The 21,982-nt window shown below is 37.6% G+C and overlaps 1 protein-coding gene across 1 annotated transcript in view; it reads right to left on the reverse strand.

Moving 5' to 3' along the window:
* Brinp1 (BMP/retinoic acid inducible neural specific 1) overlaps positions 1-21,982 on the reverse strand; it is a 185,766-nt gene that overhangs the window by 24,716 nt on the left and 139,068 nt on the right. The window contains exons 6-7 of the mRNA XM_051188034.1: positions 9,855-10,091; positions 5,285-5,507 (exon numbers count right to left, since the gene is read on the reverse strand). Of these exons, the coding sequence (XP_051043991.1) occupies positions 5,285-5,507; positions 9,855-10,091 (460 nt within the window). The remainder of the gene's footprint in view (positions 1-5,284; positions 5,508-9,854; positions 10,092-21,982) is intronic.

Below are 21,982 nucleotides of genomic sequence, written 5' to 3' on the forward strand. Positions count from 1 at the left end.
CTTGACATTGTGAGGATGCTGTCGTGGATTTATGCTACCCTGCTAGTGGTCTGGTCCTTGTTCCAGATCCTATTACTGAAGTTGAGTATGTCAAATGGAGAAGAGACTGACAGGGAAGATTTTGTGACTTGACTCATATTATTTAGTGCAATATTATATAATGGAAGTGATAATTTCTCACTGTTAGGGCTATGCTGAAGAAATCTTAGTACTTCCTTGGTTTTCAGAGTGTTTCTTTCAGAGCCCAGCTGCCATGCTACAAGAAGAGCAAATGACATGTAGAGGACCTGGTAAGCACTCTAGTTGACAGCCCCAGCTGAGTCTCCAGCTGACAGTCATCTTCAACTGCCAGCTCTGGGAGAGAGCTACTTTGGAGGTCCACAGATGGAAGTTACCCAAGGACACTGACCTCAGCCAATTTGAGAGATCTCCAACTGTACCAAGTTAACCTACACCATCATGAATGGTGATAATCCACTGTTTTGAGACATTAAGTTTAGGGGAAGATTATTTTGCATTAAGTGATAGCACAAACATCTCTTCTCCCTCCTAATAGCCTGTTAATGAATTTTCATCAAGTTCTAAATATCCAGAGTTGACCTCTCTACTAAAAAGTAAATGACTCATTTGAAATATCAATAATAATAGGCATTTATTTGGCAAATTATAAAACATCCTATGCCTCAATGGCTTTATCTGTAAAAGGAGAATAGTAACAATACCTATTTCATGAAATGATGATGACAAAAATAGTTAATTCATGTAAGAAAAGAAAATGCCACGCATAAAGAACTTACATGCAAAATGAACTCTCATCCTTTTTTGACTGCAGTCAAGTATTTTACTAGGTCTTTAAATTTTAAAAACTTCATCCTCATACTTAACCTAAAGGCAATTATCATTATCCAGTGACACAAATGAGGTGCAGGTACTTGCATTTAAGCTTGATGGCTGAGAAATGGCAGACAGCCCTGACTCTGTCCTATCTGTGCATAGCAAATGCTCTATGCTCTGTCTCACTCCCATCCTGTATCAATGCCACCCCTCTGTGAGACAAGTAAAATCTCAGTGGCACCTGTTGCAATAACAGCACCTGCTCAGAGCACTCAAATCCTATGGAGTTCAACAAGCAGACAAATTGAAGCTGAGCGATCAGTTAATTTGCAAACATAAACTTACTCAGCTAGAGGTGGCTCAAAGTTCTCACTGCTATCACCTCTGTGTGACACTGCTCTTTGGCAGAGAGGTGCCCGCTAGTCTGAGAAATGCTCATTAAAGTCTCTGATTCAGATGTCAGGAAGCAGCCCACAGCCAGGGCAAGGAAGGTCAGCTCCCCTGGGAAGGCTTCCGAGCCTCATTTTCTATGTTCCCACCCTCGGCAGTATCAGCATTCATTCCTCCGTATATGAACATATTTAAGTGACTTGCCAATTGTACATTCCAGCCACTCTCCTAGACAGAGTGGGAGGAAGTTGGGATTAAGGTTATGTTTTCTTGTGTTAGGAGGGCAGGCTAACACCCAGAGCTCTCTTTAAGGTCCCAATAGCAGTATGGTATTTCTAGGTATTCATTTCTCGCAAGTTACACAAGCAGAATACAGTTTATGGCACAGCTTTGGAAACCTGAGAGCAAAATGACGAAGTGGCTTGTCCAAGATTCCATACCCTCACTAATATGAATGCATAACCAAATTCATCATTCACTGTCCAGTGCCTACATTAGACCATTTTTTCCCCTTCCTCTACCCTTTTAATGAGAATCTGGCACCTTTCCCTTTGTGTCTTCCCCAGATCCTGTGTGCTAGTGAAAGTCTAGGCTCTGCAGATTTCTTTTCACTGGGGTGCTTTCCCAGGATCTTTGGACTTGCAATTTCTGTAGTGATACTCAACAAATTTGATAGATGTATGTGAACTCTTGTAAAGGCTAAATGTTGACCCTTTTGCTCAGATTTATATCTGTTTGGCCAATCTTAGGGCACACACTTTCTTCATCTAAAAATGTGACACAAATCATTTTTCCTTGAGAACTGTGGTTTTCAAACTGTGGGTCTTGACTCCTTTGTGTATCACATATCATATATCCTTACATTATGACTCATAACAGTAGCAAAATTATAGTTTTAGAGGAGCAACAAAATAATTTTATAGTTGTGTGTCACCACAATACTAGGGACTATATTAAATGGTCACAGCTGTAGGAAGGTTGAGAGCCTTGCTTTAGAGTATCATAGGCTGGATGATCTAACTTCCCCGACAAAGGCATATGTTAAAGTCTTGGTTTCCCAGTACTGAGGAACATCACTGGTATCAGAGGCAATTTTTAGTTTGAAATGAATGCAAATCCAGCATGACTGTGGTGCTAAAGCAGAAGAAATGAGGACACAGATGTACCTGAGTGAAGGATCCTGGGAGGTCACAGGGAGGAGATAACCACAGAGTCCTCAGAATAAACAATCCTGCCAAAGACTGTGGTTAAAATTCTAGATACTGGACTAATAAGAAGAGAGATTTCTATGTGTTAGTTAACCCAATCTTTAGGACTTAGTTGAAATAAGCTTTACAAATTAATATCCACCTGTGATAAGTTTTATTTTCTGATACCCAACTGAACCTTTCCCCAATCCTGCTATAAGAACCATCTTTCATAACACTATAGACTGTATTCACATATGATCCCCAAACAGTGCCTGAGGCTGATCACCTGCCACTGTCCTGATAAATCTAAATGGTTCTACTTCAGAGACTCCCTTATGGTGGCAGCTTGTGCATCTGCTGCATGCAACAGGGAAGTCAATTTGTGAACGGACCCTTTTCCAAGTCTGTAGTTCAGCAGTACAGCAACACATCAGCAACTGACAGAAAAAAAAAATTGATTTCACTCTCACAGTGGTTATTACAAAGTAGGAATGTGGGGTTAGACACAGAATTTGAGAGTCTGGGGCAAACAAAGATGAGCACACACTAGTATGTAAAGATATGTGTTATACTGGGGGAAAGAGAGAAAGATGTAAAGTGAAAAAAGTGATTTTTAGATAAAGGGAACTTAGAATGAGGAACATCTTGTATACATTCAGGAAAGGCTTCACAGAAAAAACAACATTATAAACTGTAGAAAAATGTGAGGAGAAAGTTTCAGAATGGGACAAGCAGCTTGAACTGTCAAGAAGAATATAATACATTTTAGTTCTTGTCTTGTGTGCTTGCATAGAAGACATTACAGAGGACAAGTATGGAATTATAGATTTAAATGCCATTTTGACTTTTGTTTTACAATAGGTTGGGTATATCTCATTTTCAGTGACTTTTAGGGACAGATAATTCTTTTTTTTTTTTTTTAGAAACTGTCCAGTACAATATCATTCCTTGTGGCAATTAAAAACGTCCTTGTACATGTTCACATATTCCTTAGAGAAAAATACCAACCTCATTTGAGAACAAGTTATTTATAGCTGTAGCTTTGTACTAGTGATTTCACTCCTCTGAACTTCAAATTTCTGGACTGTATAACAGGAAAATGAAAATAGGTTTGTGTATGTGTGTGTGAACGCACTCAGATACATACACCCCCCAACACACACACAATGTGGCCAACACAGATAATGCTATGTAAAACTAACTTGATTTTTCAATATTTATTTACCTTTCTCTGTTTATCTTTCTCTCTCTCTCTCTCTCTCTCTCTCTCTCTCTCTCTGTGTGTGTGTGTGTGTGTGTGTATACACGCTTGCATGCCTGTATACCACCTGAAGGTGTGCATACCTCTGTATGCATGCATGCAAAGGCCAAAAAGCAGGTGCCCTCATCAATCATTCTTTTCCTATTTCTTTGAGGCAAATTCCCTAAACTTAAGGATTGTGTTTTCTCAGCTAGGATAGAGATCATCAAGACTCACCATTCTTGTATCCAACCTGATTATAGTTAACTTTACATATGTGTGCTAGATGCTTGGCTTGCTCAGTGGGTATAAAAATTGAATATTACTGGGCATAAATTACTCTTAAACACCAATGTATCTCCCTATACCCAAATTTGTCTTCTTCTTTTTAAAAAATGAATTCCTTTTCTCTGAGTGTAATAAAAGACTAGATCCTACCCCCAATATGGAATAAATTAAAACAGAACTATTCTGGCTGAATCAGGGTAATGAGCATGAATTCATGCATATATCCCCAACTTGCTTTTTTGCCCTCCTTTGATAGCCTCATAGAAACCCTAGAGACATTACTACAGAAACTTCTCAGCTGAAGATAGATCATAAATTGCCTGGTACAATGGAATTTGGGACAAACGAAGATTGAAGTCTTGTTTCTTCATTGCATGTCCCACAAAAGAAGTGAAAATCTCATGAAAGGGTAAATCCTATTTGTTTATTCCTGTATTCCTGTATTTCCCACTGGCTAATAGAGTAAAAGCTACAGACAGGGCAAGGCTGGAACCAGACTCTGAGCTTAATGAGCACTGGATCTCTGGATAACATCAAATGCTCAGCATGTGTGATCCTCCTTAAACAGTTGATGCTATACTTGTTCTACTCCACTCTGGGCCCTGATCAAAGGCCCTCAACTACCTAAATTGAATGATTAATTAGTTAGCCCAGTTTCTTTAAAATTAAGAAGAGATGCAAATATTCCTAACCAAGTACTTTTAAATTGCGCAGATACTGCATTTTATGTAATCAAAAAGGTAACATAGTGTGGGGACCAGTGTCGGGGGTCTCCCACAGTAAGATAGGTCAGAAACAACACAAACAATGCAGAGCTGAAGTTCATAGCCCAATTTCTTTTGTTATTATTGGGAAGCCAATTTCATGACTTTCCACACATACCCAAGACAGTGGGTATGCAAGTGCTTTAATACGGTGTGCATACATTCCATGCACATTTTTTTCCTGTAATTTAGATCATCCCTAGGGTGTCTGTAATTCTTCACATCATAAAATGCATTGTATTACTTGATTTATGGGAAAATGCCTAGAGAAAATATCTAAGTATATGTAATAGAAGCACAATTTTTGTTTGGATAATTTCAATCTGAAGTTAGTTACACTCAAGATGAAGAATCCATAGACACAGAAGAACAATGACGTATATAGGAAGCATGTGGATTTCAAGTTTGCAAGAGGTAAATTTAGTCAGGAGCATAGTTGGTCAAGATCATGGACTATGTTTCTTAGAGTCCCAAATATGCTACCTACAGCACATATCCTTCTATTGTAAGACAATGTGCTGATACTGAGCAATGGGGATAGAAGTCGTGGTAGAAATGGAGTCATAGAAGCAACATACCTCTCTCTAGGCAGCTGGTGGTTGGGATTGTGGCGGCAACGCACGCTGAGACCAAAGAGCTTGCGGGCTGTTCGTTGGATCTTCTGCCTCTGAGCCTCAGTGGCACTCTGCAGGAGCTTGTAACGGCTCTGTAGATCCCAGTCATTACCCCAGTGCTGGTGGATGCTACCAATGGTCAGGAAGTGGTTGCTTGGGAGACGCTTCATAAATGACTTAAACTCATCTGACAAGAAACAAGAATCAGGAAAGAAAGGGTAAACATGGCAGCCAACATCTGAAGTCTTTCTTTAAAATTTAGTTCTTTCCTTTTTCCTTTTTATTTTTTCTGCTTTCTTTATAATACTTTGGAAATAAAAACAAGTTAAATGTCCTTTAACCAACAAAAGGATAATGAAAATTCATAATATATACCATAGAATAATATACTGCATAAAGAAAAACAAAATCATACAATTTTCAGATAAATGTTGGGAACTAGACAATATCATATTTAGTAAAAGTAACCCAGACACCACAGGACAAATGTCACATGTTCTGTTTAATCTCTAAATCTTCAGATATAAGTGTACTCTTTATCCATCCTTAAGGATACTGATCTTTGCAACAAAAGACCATTGCAGAATATAACAATCAATCAGAATACAGAGTTGTGGAACCCAGTATCAGTGGATACATCGACACAACTACTCTCACACCAAAGGCTAAAGGAACATTTAGGAAGGGGGTCCAGGAAGGTGATTAGAGACAGAAAATCAGAGAGTTTGCTGTGAGTGTATTCCTCCTAGAAATGGCAGAAGTTACTACACTCATGCAGTCTCACTTACACTTGAGCTGAACAAGTACATCAGATATATCAATGTGGAGAGGGGAAGGACCATGAAGTCTCAGCCCTACATAAAGAAAATCAGGCATCTAAGGAATGCTTAGAGCAGGAGAAATTGGTTTTTGGTCAGTACTGAATTCCTTCCTGACACTTAGATCCATCTGCTACTGAAAGACAGTGAAATTAACCCTAGGCCAGTATAGCACAGTCTTTTGTGCTACTTACACTGCTTCTCTACTGGGGGCTACTTGTAGGAGGCATCTATGTTTGAAATATATTCTCCCAAATTCCCAGCATTGGGATTTAAAGTTATAATACATCCTCTTTGTATTTACTGTTAACAGTGCCTTTGAATCACATTATTTAATAACATTATTTTCAAGTTTAAAAATTGAAAAGATTTTATCCAGTCTACATAGGAAATCAGTATTGCATGCTTTTGGTAGAATTATAACTGTGAGAAAAGCAATGTTCATACATTCTAATCAAATACTGTTGTTTGCTAAGTGATCAAATCTGCATGTCTTCTTTTTCTTTAAAAGACAGGACTCATGTGGATCTAAAGTGGTATTAAAAACATACTAGCGCCCAACTGAATTGTTCTTAATCCACAGGACATATGGAGAACTGAAAGAAGTGAAACTCAGCACTCCTGATCTAACTCTTATTTGAAATCCTAGGTGTAAACCTTGTAACATCATCTTCAGTGCTGGAAAACCACAATTTAAGAAATGGTAAAGGGTCTCCTTGGTAACAGTTTCAGCCCTAGTGCACAATAGATAAGTTTCCGAGCATCATCTCAAGCTACAGTTTGACACAGCCTTAGATATTACCTAGCTTATCTTTATTTTTCCAAATAGATGTAAGAAAACTAAAGCTTAAAATGACAAAATAATTTTTCTAAAAATAACACAGCCAAAGAATCTCAAGAGCCAATTGTAAAATCTGAATTTCTCTTATCTACTGTGACACTTTCTCAACCACACCATCCATTCCCCGGGTTTTTCTCACCTACTGGGAAATGAAGCATAGTATGTATCGTTTTGTAGGTAAAAAGCTTAAAAATCATTGTTTCAGCCTAATAATTTCTTTCATGCTACCAAAAAATGCAGGGAATTTCACACCTGTCCATACATTCACTATATTTATATAAGGAAAGATTAGTTGTATAGGTTTCAACAGATTCCTAATCCAGTCCTAAGCACTTTTAGACCTCATGAATGATCTTCACAGCAAACCTAGGAGGTACATTAGCAGTAGAACACCCACTCTACAGAGGTTAGGCACAAAGCAGGTAGCTAATTTGCACAGGGTCAATGGCCAGTAGCCAGTTCAATTAAAACTGCACTTGCTCCAGAATATGCGCTCTCACTCAAAGTTTTATACTTTCTTTCAATATAAGGAGGGTAATCTTGAGGTTTAGCATACTGAGGGGCCAAAAAAACAAAAACCAACCAACCAACAAACCAACCAACCAACAACAAAAACACCTTTCTAAAAACAAAAATTCTGAACCAGCCCTTTAGAAACTTTGTGAAAGATATTAAAATATGTAAGAATTTAGATCCCATACTGACCACTTCAGAGTTACAAGACCTCAGATAATACATCTGTCAAATTGATATAGGAGTATCTAATGAAGATTCTGAAACTGTGAAGCCATCAAACAGCCACAATAATTACTTCCTCTTTCTGGGGCTGAGGCAATAAGGCTAAGGGCTGGAATAAATAGAACAAAAACGTAGGTGGGTTTATATTAAACTGAGCTATTTCAGAGGAGTATGTGCATGAGATCCATGGGTATGTATACCTGATAGAGAAAAAGAGCAAGACAAACTATTTACCATGTTCTTATTCTGCAACATCTCACTTTCTGTCGCATGACTCACCCACTCACAGTAGCTTCCTTTAGAATTAGAGCTTCTTATTACTGATGCAGATATTCTTCATTTCCTTTGAAATTTTAGCATTTAGTAGCATTTCTCTGCAAAAGCTGTCTGCCAAATGTAGTTTGTTTGTTTGAGGCCAAGCGTCACTCTAATATCCTTCTATCATGACCTCTTTGTTTTAAATATTCAAGAATTTGAAAAAGACTAATGGATAAAATAAGTGTCTTAAGACACACTCAGCAGTTCCTTCCAAGCTACATGGCCCTGCAGGAGCACAATGTCTGCTGGATCCTATCCTGGCAATGCAGGGGCTTCAAGTTCATGGCAACCAGGTCTTTCATATGACCCTGCTTTTGTTTGCTATACACAGCAGCTCTGAAGTAAGATTTTGTTTGATCAAACAGTTTTGTGACAAAAGACTTAAATAAATTCAGATAATCAAAATGCTAATGTGACCTCTCATTTATCAGATGAGGGATCTCAGGCCTTCTACATGGTTGGCCAGAATTAATAAATTGAAAAGACTGCTTTAAAGACTGGTTTGGAATCAGAGACTCCATTACCAATGCTGTCATTTACAACATATGCAACATCAATTAAGATTCTGAGTCTTGGTGTCCTCCCTGCTCACTGAAAAGGCACATCACACTGAGTTTCATGTAGTTGGAACAGACAGAAGGTTTATAAAGTTGTTTTGAAAACTGTAATGCTCCATTGATAAGCATATTCATTTAGCCAATGTTAAACTGTATATTATAAGCTTAATATATCTTTGTGACTCTTCTTGGAATTCGTAAGGACTCTTAAATTATCCTGTCTAAAATTGACTATATTTTCTTGATATCCAACTTTCTTGGGTGTTCTAGCTCTGTTGAAGGGAACCAACAACTTACAGATCAAAGATGCATCTGTAAGTAAAGATCTTGCACATAATCACAATCCCTTTTCTATTCAACTGCCCGAGACAACAAAAATTTAGTTCTGCCAATTCCCCATCAAGTGCCAGCCTTTCTCTGTGTTTCTGCTTCTAGTCCCTTGTCTACAATGGGACTAACACTCCTAAGTAACCTGAGAACTGCCTCTCGGATGAACAGAAGGACAATTAGACTTCTTTCTTTTTTACCATGCCACCGCTGACTTTACTGGTCACACTGACTTTATTTCTGTCTACATCACTGTGCCAGCTGCTCCTCATCCTCACTCACCAATACTTGAAATGCCTACCATAATCATTTGCACCTCTTAGATGGTTACATAATTTCTGACAGAATTCAAATATCCAAGAACTTGAAGATATAACTTTAGACCTTATTCCTCTCGTGATAACTGACTTTTTTCTACTGTAACTCATTAGTATGAACCAGGAAATGCAAAAAAATAGCTAAATTATCCTAAAAGTAACTTTCAGTTTTGAAAATCATGTGAACTTTGAGTATCTATGAGATTATATCTCACTACAGACACATAAGATATATATACACATGTACTCGGTATGTGTATAAATATCATATATACACAGACACATGTCTATATACTTATGATTCATTAAATCATACTTATACACACTTGTGTATATGCACATATTGACACATAAACAGAGACTCAGGAAAAATTATAATGCCTTGACTCTCCATTCCTCTGCAGAGGTGTTTCAGACTTACTTTGTCATTTGATTCAAACAGAGATGATATATATCATGTAATATAATGCTTTATGATGCCCACTGTTTCATTCTATGGAGACTGAATCTATGTCTCCTCTATCAAAACTTAATACACCTGACCCTGAACCCTTCAAAAAGACCAAGTCACAGAAATCTTAACCTGGCCAGGGGCACATATGATAATAGTCCGTGTACCTGAATTTTCCAAGTCCTTGTAAGCTTCAGTCCAGGCCTTGGCCATGTTAGCCAGCGTGAACTCCATGATCTGGATGTCAGTAATAGGACAGTTGCACTGTGGGAACTCCTCAGCACACTGGCAGCGACACTGGCTGTTCTGACACACATACTCTCCCTCACCATTGCACATGATGTAACTCAGAGCCGACTGAACAAACTTCTCTTGCAGATATTGTGGGAAGATTATTTGAAGACCTGGTTAAAAATAGCAAGAAGAGAGAATCAGAAAGGGTAAAAAGGTGTTTTATTAACAGCTTCCAAAGGTGACAGAAGTCCGAAATTGCCAGGTTTCTCCCTGTGCATTGGAAGCAAAATATTTCAGAGCCTACTTAGATATAGATGGGCCATAGTCTATGGAACCTTTAGTTTCATCACTTACGATTCAACATCTCAGGCCATAACCTTGGCACTCTGGAAAATACAAACACTGTTCTGTTATATTAATAATTAGGCTGTAGATATCCTGGTGTATACCTTTTCTATTTGGTGAGAAAACTCTTATGAATGCACAACATTATTGCTTATCTTTTTATATCCTTCATTTGTTTTCTTCTTTCTTGAAATATTAATGAACTTTATGTATGAAGAACATATCCTGATCTAGCCAGTAGGTGTATAGAAAGCTATTTTATTGTATTGTATTTTGTTTTATTTTATGAATAAGTGCCTTTCTAGATTGACCTGGCTGTCCTGTAACTCAGTATGCAGACAACATTGGCCTCAAATTCACACTCACAAAGATCTGCCTGCCACTGTTTGCTATGTGCTGTAATTAAAAGTGTATGTGACCAAAACCAGCAGGATTTTTAAAATAAAGCATATTTGCAATATCAGCAGGGACATATGTAGGCACACATCTTCCTAACAGGGTTTACTCATCTTAAGCAGAAACAGACTAAGGAAAAGTCAGGAGCAAGGACAGGTTTCTACAGCAGAAAGAATTTGGATTTGGTAGAAAGTACATAAAAGACAACCACTATTAACAGAATAGCAGAATGAGCAAAGATACAATAAGTGTATTGGGTAAGTCCCACCTCATGAAACAAACTTAGATGGATAAGGAGTATAGTGTAGTAGGAAAACTGACGGGAAGTGCTTCATGGAGACCAGAAGGTAGGGAAAAATTTACTACAGACTAGAAATCATGTATTTACTGTGCGCCTCACTGAAAACACCAGGAGTTTTTCAAGGTTGAGAATGATATAATTAAAGGAAAGGAAAATATTGAATAAGGCATGTGTTATAAAAACAAAACATTAGTGAAAATAAAGGCAGCCCAGATACTAACTTTATCCTGATCACTTTAAAAAGGAAGGTACCAAGAAACACTGTGGCAAAGTGTCTAGCCCATGTGTATATGATGATGAGCACCCTTAACTACATCTTCTCTCTATATTTGAACAATCAGTTTTAATTTTTAGAGTGCAATATGGAGAGGATTTATCTGGGCCAAAGAAGCATGCCAGAACCTAGTAACATCACCCAAGTGGATGCTTCAGTCTATGATGAACAGACAGAAGGCTCAGATTTGGATAAAAAAAAAAAAAAAAAAAAAATTCATGTCCAGGGCAGTCCCCTTCACGTATTCTGAGCCTGCTAATAGCTTTAGCCTGTAGCATATATTGGAGTAATGGCCTTACCACTCAATTTGTAAAAAAAGAGTGCTATATTCTTCTTTAAATTATTATTTCTTTATCACTTATGCTCCAGAGTTACTCTAGAGTTTGTGAAAATTGCAGCTTATTTTATTTTTTATACTTTTTAAGTTTCTAGTTTTCACTGATGTTTATAGACTTTGTCTTATTCCTTCAGATATACCTATATAAGTAATATACATATATATGATATATATGTATATGTGATTTCTATTCTACTATTTTGTCCTCATACGGAAACTACACAGTAGAATTTGCTGAAGGCCCTGTGAGAAAAAGATGGCGTGAGTGTCAGTATTTCTACGACATGAAGCCACAGTCTCCATGAAGAGCTGAATGGTGTTACCACTGTGTTCCATGCCAAAATCCTCTCAAGAAACTTACTCACTCTCTCTCTAAAGACATACTTTCTCTTGTGTTGAAATGGGGATACGTGTAGTAGGAATAAAGAAAACTACTTATAAATGACATGGAATAGTTTCTGGCACACACACACACACACACACACACACACACACACACAATTATTTTAATTATGTGCTTACTTCCCTACTCTATTTTGTTTATTTTGTATAGGTTTATGTGTATGTATGTGGCTCACTGCACAATATATGAGTAGAGGTTAAAGGACAGCTTGTTATAGTTGATTCTCACTTTCAATCATGTGGGTTCCAGGGTTTGAACTTGGATCATCAGGCCTGACAGCAACCACTTTAACCCACTGAGCCATCTTGCCAGTATCGTTCCTCTTTTTCATGTGAAGAACTCTTCAGCATATAAAAGGAAGAAAAGCAGCAGGTACATCCTAAGGAAATCTTTAATTATCTGTACAGCTCACAAGAGATGAGTTTAGACTCTGTGCCTACTGAAGCAGATGCTTGTTTAGTGTGGTGTACATGACGTTACTTAGAAGATATTCTGGGAAAGCCATGCAGCTGGACAGTGGTCTGCTGTGAAATTGGAAAAACTCCTTACCACTGAGCAAGGCATCAATATGAGAGCAAGTGATCAGGCAGCATTCTGTATAGGAGTAAGGTAACACAGACAGCAAAGGATGGGAAAAACAAACCAGCTACAAACTCCTTTTCAAAGTAAGTTTGCAGTTCTTTAGAGTGTGCACTATTGAGTTACTATTTTCTCCTCCAAAGCAAAATTTATTTTTAGCTGTTCCCTATAGGCAACTGTGTCTATGGATTGGGGTTGCGTTTTTTTGCTTAAAGGAACTCTAGTGACGATATTCTATATTCTCAGTCCTATTTTTTCCAGACAACTCATCACTTTATTTTTCCTTTTGTAGGGGATAGGATATTCTATTCTTGGTCCTAACCTAAAAGGAATTTGGGGAGAGCGTTTTTAGAAAATTGCATCAAATCATTTTTCCGTTTGGCAAGGATACAAGAGGCAGTATTACCTACCCCATTTAGTGAAACTGAAAACAGATAAAATTTAGGGTTGGGGGTTTTCTCAGAGCAGCTGAAACAGAACACTGGCTGCTCTTTAAAAATGGAAACTCAGAACATGCCGAGCTGTCTCATGCAGAATCTCCTGGGCAAATTTCAAAAGAGAATAATGAAGAAGACATAGCAATTAAAAAGCAGTTTTCTGTAAAATGTCATTACTGTTTAAAGTTACACAAACATTTCTACAGCAGCGGAGGTTCACACAGCAGTCACATCCAGAGTCATCTCTCAGTGACCTGTGTCCAACAAAGAGGGCCATTGCTGACCCCCTAGATTGGTGCCTGAGTCCTGCTAGCTTCAATGGGAGTCATAAATAATTTGGAGGGGGATTTGGCCTGTGGAAGCACTTTTTGAAAGATATACAGCTGCCGGCTGGGGTGGAATATTCTATCTCCATGGTTTCCAAAACACTCTCACGCCAATACACAGGCACACGCATGCACACACACACACACACACACACACACACACACACACACACACACACACACACACACAGAAGAGGGGAAAACTGAGAGAATGAGAGAAAAGGCCATTTTTTATTGCTAAGCATGTAAATTTTGCCTCACAAACTCAGGAAAGCAATGGGTGAGTGTTACATTTGAATACCACCTTGCCCACGCTGAACATATGGAATATTTTCCCTTGAACCTCATTAATTTTTTTTCAAGTCTGGCTATGCTTTGAAGGGCAATGTTGTAATGTGCCATCGAGTATGTGTGCAATGCACAGGCAAGCAGAAATACCCAAGAAAACTTCTTGCTTTTCTGACACTTGCCTCATTCTTCTCAGCTGCATCCACCCCACCCAGAAGCTTATTATCCATACATACATCTCATAATGTGTTTTTTATTTGCAGGAACTCTGTGCTAAAATCCAACAATTCTTTTGTTGCAGAATGCTGTGCAACTGTGTATTTGTCTCTTCACTTTCTCCTAAGGTTCTTGTTACTTTCATTATACAATATGCATTTCCCTTTGGAGCGTCAAAGTACTTTCAGTGTGCCACTGTTGTACTCTTTGCTCTTGTCCTATCCAATGTCTAGAATAATTATTCCTCAGATATCAGTCTGTCTCCCTTTTTTCATGACATATTGGTTCAAATTATTGGTTCAAATATCATTGCTGTTTGCCTTAATATGTTAAGTGTTGACATAGATTATGCTTTAATTTATTTGATTTCCATCTCCCAAAAAATAAAACAAAAAAACCCCAAAAGAACATATTTTTGAAGAAAAGGGTCTATGTGCTTCCTATAGACACACAAGACAAGGCAAGCTCAGTTCATGCTTCTGGTACTCATCATTCCTTGAATTCACTCCACTAAAGAAGTTCGTCTTCTAGTTTTTATAGATAATAAAACTTTAAAGTTAGTTGCTATGCTCAAAACCCCACATTGAAATAACAGAATTATGATTCAAATGTTGAGTATTTGGACCATTCAGAAATATATCATTTTTTTTCTGCCCCTGCAGTCAAAAGGGACTTATGGAAATTCTAAACTGTGTTCCACCATAGGTCCAGTACAGAGAAATGTGGCAGTGTATTTGCCTCTTTGAAATGTATTTTTTTTTTCTTGTCGTTGTTGTTTTTCAGTACTCTCTAGTTAGGGAAGAAAGAGACTAAACATAATAGAACTCACAATGTGAGTGTTATAAGCCAAAATTTCATGTCTTCCCCGAATTCATGTGTTGATTCCAAAACATCTAACAGAATTCTTCTTTTCGGAGATGGGGACTCTGGGAGATTAAGCTTAGAAGGTCAAGTAGACAATGGTATTATCTGTCTGTCTATCTAACTATCTATCTATCTATCTATCTATCTATCTATCTATCTATCTATCTATCTATCTCATTGAGTCCGTGAGTCTACACCAAGGAAAGGCCATGTGCGCACTCAGTAACAGGGCAGCTATCTGCTAACCAGCATTGGATCCTCACCAGATCCTATCATGTCTTATTTTGGACCTCACAATGTTGAGACTGTGAAAAAAAGATCTCTTTTGAAATATCTATGCCTCAGCATCTGGGATAACTAAAACTTCCTAAGGCATTGGCATAATTAAGTGTAGAGTAAGTGTGAGGTTTCCTTCACTTATCACAATTCAAAGAATTACTCAAGAACAGAGGAGAAGGAGTTAGAAGAAAGAGAAGGGGAAAGAGGAGGGGAGAAGGGAACATGACCAGCAGGAAGGTTGAGTCAGGGGAAGGATAGAGGGAGCCATTACAGGTTTAAAGAGAAATCTCACACTAGGGAAACGTCCAGAGACCTAAAAGGATGACCCCAATTAAGAATCTAAGCAATAGTGGAGAGGCTACCTTAAATGCCCTTCCCTGATAATGAGATTGATGAGTACCTTATATGCCATACAGGACTCCTCATCTAGTAGCTGATGGAAACAGAAGCAGACACCCACAGCTAAACAGATCCAAACTCCTGGAATCCAGTTGCATAGAGGGAGAAGTGATGAGTAAAGGAGTCAGGACCAGGCTGAAGAAACACATACAGAAACAGCTGACCTGATCAAGGGGGATCTCATGGACCACAGACTGATAGCTGGGAAACCAGCATAGACAGACCCAGACCCCTTAAACGTGGGTTTCAGTTAGGGTCTCTGGGCAGTCTATGGGACCTCTGACAGTGGAACCACATTGCATGCCTGGTACATGAAAGGACTTTGGGAACACATTCTCCCTGGAGGGATACTCCCGTAGCCTAGAGACATAAGGAAAAGCCTAGGACCTACCCCAAATGACTTGACAGAATTTGATGATCCCCTTCCTGGAAGGCCTCACCCTCCCTGGGTAATGGATGGGGAATGGGGCATGGGATGAGTGTGGGGAGCTTGGGGAGACATGGGAGGATGGTAGGGAGAAGGAACTGGGATCAATATGTAATATAAGGAAACAATATAAAATAAAAAAAGATTTAAAAAAAATGGAACCATATTATAGCCTTTGCTGAAAAATGTCTAATGATGTGTAAGCATGTATGGGGGTTAAGGAATTCACAGGAAGATTAGTTTAGATAGTGGATAAAGCATGTGCATGGGCCCCAGGCAACACACGTTCCAGTTGAGAACCATACTAATCCTTATATCACCTGATTAACACCCATTTTTCCCTTTATTTTTTACTTCCTCAAAACCACTTAAAGGGGAAAATTTTTGTGTCTCAGAAACAAACTTACAGGAAAAATGGCACAAATAAGAGACCTGAGCTTCTTAGAAGGCAAACAAATCCTAAAGCAACAGTGGTGAAATTCCTTGTTCCCATTGATCAGTGTTCTGACATACAGAAAAAAAAAATAAATAAATAAATAAATGGATATCCAAAAATCATAGAGTTTTAATGGTTAATGGTTTAAGGAACACAGAAATGTAAAGAGGATCTACATAGATCCCCTAAGAACTGCAACACATTGTTGGTATTATTATTTTTTTTTTGCTTGTTTGTTTGTTTTGTTTTGTTTTTAATTAGGAACATGATTCAGAGAACCATGCACAGTGGGGCTGGGGACAACTAATTTCTAGATAGAAGAAAAACCCAACATAAGGTGAAGTTTCACTAAAGACATAATAAATGTGGCCCAATTGTCATTTCTGATTCCAGACTTGCTCTTTTAAGTTAGCCCCACCTTCTTTTAAGAAAGTAGAATACAGGATGTATCCCTAGTGCACAAAAGGACTTTAGGATCACATTCCCCATGGAGGGATACTCCCTTAACTTAGAGGCAGGAGGGAGGGCCTAGTCTCTACTCCAAATGACTTGACAGATTTTGTGGACTCCTCCTGGAAGGCATCACCCTCCCTGTGGAGTAGGTTTGGGGATGGAATGCTATGGTGGTGATGGGGGCATGGGAGAGAGGGAGAGAGGGAGAGAAGGAGGGAGGGAAATAAGGAGGGAAGGAGGAATGGAGGAAGAGGGAACTGGGATCATTATGTAAAATAAGAAAAAAAAAAGAAAAAAAAGGAAAAGAAAATAGTATATGGGGAATTATTCAGTAAAAGAAAAAAAGTTTTAATACATTTAATATGTGCTCCCCTCTCTCTAGAACAGAGAGCCAAGGGTGGTGATACATGTCTTTAATCCTAGCACTCAGTAGGTGGAGACAGGCACATATCTGTTTGAGACCAGCCTAGTCTACTGAGAGATTTCCAGGACACCCAGGGCTATACAGAAAAACCCTATCTCAAAAAAAAAAAAAAAAAAAACCAAACAAACAAAAAACAAAACAAAACAAAAAACAAGCAAACAAACAAATAAATAAAAACAAAAGCAAAATCAAACAAACAACAAAGAAAAGAGGGAATTTCCAGATTTAAAAATAAAGCACAAAATTCAATAACAAAGAATCTGGAACTTTGGTAGATGATTACCACTTTAAAGCACTATTGTGCTTAGCCATGTTTAACACACAGTAACAAATAGTGGGCATTTCCTTGCTTCATTATAAGGGTGAAAGACAAAAAGTTCAGAGACAACAATTGTGGAAGACTTGAAAATTGGTTTACTTTTAAAACTATTGATGTTATTTAATTTTTATCTGCATGTGTACATGACTGAATTTATGTATATACATTATATGCCTGCATGAGCCTGTGGAGGTAAGAACAGTTACAGACAGTTGTGAGGTCCCATGTGGTTGCTGGGAAACAAATTCTGGTCTTCTCAAAGAGCAGGAAGCACTCCTAACTGCTGAGCCATTTATCCAGCCCTTGTAATGGGTTTTAAAGCCTAAGCATGATGGGAATTGACAAAGAAAGACAGCTATAAATGCCACCACATAGGGCAGACACTGATCAAATGCAGGTCATAGTGTAAATACCTGGGTTTATTCTAAGTCTTGTTTAAGGTACCATTGTGGTTTGGAATCTCTCATGTTTGCTTTATTTTATTAGGTCATTAATTAGGTAATTAAGATTACCTAAGCCAGTCTGCTTTTGATTGACATTTCTCTTTTCTGACCCATTTCACTTGCTATTAAATTCATGATCTCTTACAGTGCCAAGAGGAAAGCAGAAAAATACAGACTCTATTTTTGTTGCATATAAATATTTCCTGTTCTGTCCTTGCATCAAATGTGCCCCCCTGTGGGTATCTCTGAGTCCTACAGGAGTCCTAGATATTGCCTTATACCTGCAAAGTTCTGCCCGTCAAATCCTGTCCATTTCTGAAATGCACAAGGTGGGATGAACAAAAACAAGGACAGCACCTTTTGCAAAACAAGAGCCTGATCCCCTTCTCTCTGAAAGCCTGGGATTTCATATTGGCAGATAAAGGATTTTATGGCTTACACAGCCAAGCTGAACTCCAGTGTAATGAAGGCACGCAGGTCAATTACCCATCTGTTTGTGTTTCTATTGCTGTGAATTACAGTATCCATTGCTGACAGCTCATTGGAGTGGAATGAAAATAAGACAATAATTCACCAAGTGAAACTGTGCAGAAAGGGCGAAAAGGCTATGATCTCATTCAGAAGTTCAGCCCTGTCTCTGTGATGGGTCATTTACACTCTGAGAAATGAAGAAAGGCAGCTACCTGGAGGAGCAAAGGGTGGGTTCTGCCTCCTTCAATTGAAAGAATTAGGACATGCCACCTCCTGGCAAGAGTAATGTGTTGTGTTTGTGATGGCCATCATCTAAGGTGCAGGAACTTGGGGGGTGTAGACTGTAAATCCTAAAATGAAAAACAAAGGCTAATGATGAAGTAATATGACTGAATTATTTTAGTGTCAGGTGTTTGGAAGAAATAACCCGAACTCATTGATAGGTTAAAACAAAACAAAACTTCATGCCTTTGACATACAGAAGCAGTGCTAACGGATAACATGGTGGGAAATATTTAACCTAATGATAATGTCTAAATTCCATTCAGTAGATTGAGATATCAAATGGCAAACTCAGGTTGCACTCTTTCCTGTAAAGCTTTCTATTTAATATAATAATACACCCCAACATCTGACATAAGACGTACTCATATGGACTGTTTTGGTCACTTTCAAAGTGGTAATGTTAACTCCAAAATAAGACAGTAAGAATCAAAACTTGAATCAATCAGTTTCTCTTGTTACAAGACCAACAGTATTCCATATAGAAACACAAGAGGGAAGAAATCCTACTGAGGTTTGAACCCTGTGTATCTCTCATAAAGTAAGAAAGAAGCATAGCATGCTCCTTTGCAAATCATTGAGATTAAGTTGTTTGGTGATACCACATAATGTATTCTATACAGAATTAGCACACCATGGCCAACAGATCAAGCAGAAGCAGAGATTATATTTAATAATAAGTTCATATGAAAGAATTGAGTGGCTGCAATGTTTGCTATATACTAAAGCCTGCTATCTGAATCTCTAAAGAAAATGTTGCAACCTTCTATATGAAATGACCATTAAGATCTGTCCCAACTTTCATGGTTTTACTTTGAATTTTTTCATTTACTATGCAAATTTTATCACAGATTATGTCCCAGGAACAACTCTAGGATAGGAAGGCAAAGGGCTTGAAATACTTTCTATGCACTTTGGGAACTAATTGTAAGTAAGGAAGATAGTCAAAGATGAATAAATAAAAATATAAAAGGATTTATGTGACAAAATAGATTTAGAGCAGATATAGTTCTAAATGACTATTTCAACTTTGAAAAATAACATAATCTAAACCAAATAAAGAAGGAAAAAGTTCAACGTATCTTAATGCAGTTTTATAAAATTTCAGGATGAAAATACTCGAAGTCATAAGAAGAAATTTATTAAATTTAAATAAAGTTTCCTTTGTAGAATTCATTAAAAAACAAACATGATACCCTAAAGGGTGATAATATTGGGTATTTGCATTACAGAATGTCTCAAAATTCTTCTCTTACATATTTCTTCTTTGCAAGAAGACCTGGAAGGCTGTATACCTCTGTATTTTGAACATGTCAAGATATTTTCTATTCAAATTTTACTAACTAAATGAGATTTGAAAAACTAAGAGGATTAAGTTCCTTGATCATTACTTCCTTCATCAAACCTTCCTTTGTATGGCTGACATAAAAATGGAATGAATTTTTTTTATATCTTGACTGTGCATGTATGAATATATTGGCCAAAATTCATAGACCAATAACACTTAAGCCTCAACTTGGTTATATGTAAATCATGCTTTGATGAGGCTAAAAATTGAAGAAAAATAAGTAATACCTTATAAAGTTATAAGTTCTGTTATTAAAGATAGATCTGCTGTTCAACTGATACCATGTTTCTATCATTGTCATGCTTGCTGTTGTTTTCTCCAGAGGTCACAGGCTGCCTCAGAAAAGCCCTCTACAAAGTCTACTAGAAACATGTATTGCATTATATTATGTGTGCTCATATTCATGTTCTTGTCTTGTGAAAGAGATATTCATCAGGAACATTTCTGTCATCTGGCACATTACTTGGTATCAATGAAATGTGTTTGAATGAAGGTACATTTAGATAGGGTATATTTCTCAGAAGTCCATGGTTCTCTATTCTATGCCAAGCATGACCCATCACTCCAGCTTCAACTGTTGTAAACAGAACTGTATCTTCATTCTCAGAGTTATAACTTGAGGCCTAACTCTAATTTAACTTCATCTCATTCGTTATAAATGCAAGTGTTCAGAAAAGGCCGTATTTAAAAAAAAAAAATACACAGGCTGAAAACATCCTCAGAGAACAATGGCACTAAAGGACCATTCATTTCAGCATATATTTTGTTTTAGATCCATTTCCAAAGATTCTTGAGGATAATTATGCCTTTTACTTTTTTCATTCTTTCCAACTTAACAAGCACAGTGCTAGATGACAGAAGATGTGGAAAAATTCAAAACCTCAATTTTGCCCCTAAAATGCTCTTTCATTCACTACTTCATGAAGCCAAGTGCTGTATTAGATGCCAAAAGTACTGAATGTGAAAAAGACATGGTGTCTAACCTCAGAGGCTCATGGTGGATAGTAGGATGAGAGTCATCTATGTACAGTGATAAAAGTATATACAGAAATATATACATGAATTTCAATGAAATGCAAAAGGAAGAGCCCCTACTTCTGAAAGACAGAAGCTTGTAAAGTTTAGCTAGGATTGACGTGAAACTGTGTGGCATATATATTTCAGGATTTGCTAATGTGAATTCTCTGGACTCACTAATCTGCACATGTGTCCAAGCTTAAATACAACTTAGAAGGTTTGCTTAGTTCATGCATCTCTTGAAATTCATTCTTCACATTAGCACAATTTAGGCACTGAGGCACCCCAAAGTAAGAAAATGTAGTTCATTATATTTAATCTAGTGTTTCAGATTCAGTAAGGTGGTGTTAAATGACTGAGTGGTGGTGAATAAATTCCAAATACTAGTAGCTTATGGCCACTCTAGCCTATTTCTTATTCATGCTTCATGGTGACTAGATTTTGGGTAGTCTCCAGATATCTTCTATTTAAATTCATGCTGTAGGCATAGTATGTCTGAAGAATTTGATATTCTCAAAGCAAAGGAAAAAGAATAAGAGTGAAGCCAAGTATCTCCATTTGTGGCATGTACTATGTCTCTTTATACTCTATTGCCCAAGGCAAATCACCCAGGAAGGCTACTATCCTTTGGATGGTAGTGCACCCCCCCCCATGGTACAGTGCTTCCTAACATATGATGAGTAGATGAATATAGATTTCTCTAAAAAGAAGGAAACAATATGGAAATAATGAAATCTACTACAAATTATATGTTTTTGTATCAAAATTTTAATTTCTTAATTACCATGTGACTTAGTAATTTTACTTTTATATGTATACCAAAAGCACTATAGATAACACTCAAGCAAAAACATTTTGTGAGTATTTTTAGCACCTCTGTACACTATATTCAAAAGGGGAAGGTGAATTGATGAATGGTTATGATATGTGATATATCCTTGCAGTAGGATACTAATGCATCCATGAAAAAGGAACATTAAGATTTATCACAATATTT

Source organism: Phodopus roborovskii, unplaced genomic scaffold (assembly GCF_943737965.1).
Source record: "Phodopus roborovskii unplaced genomic scaffold, PHOROB, whole genome shotgun sequence".
Lineage (NCBI taxonomy): Eukaryota > Metazoa > Chordata > Mammalia > Rodentia > Cricetidae > Phodopus > Phodopus roborovskii.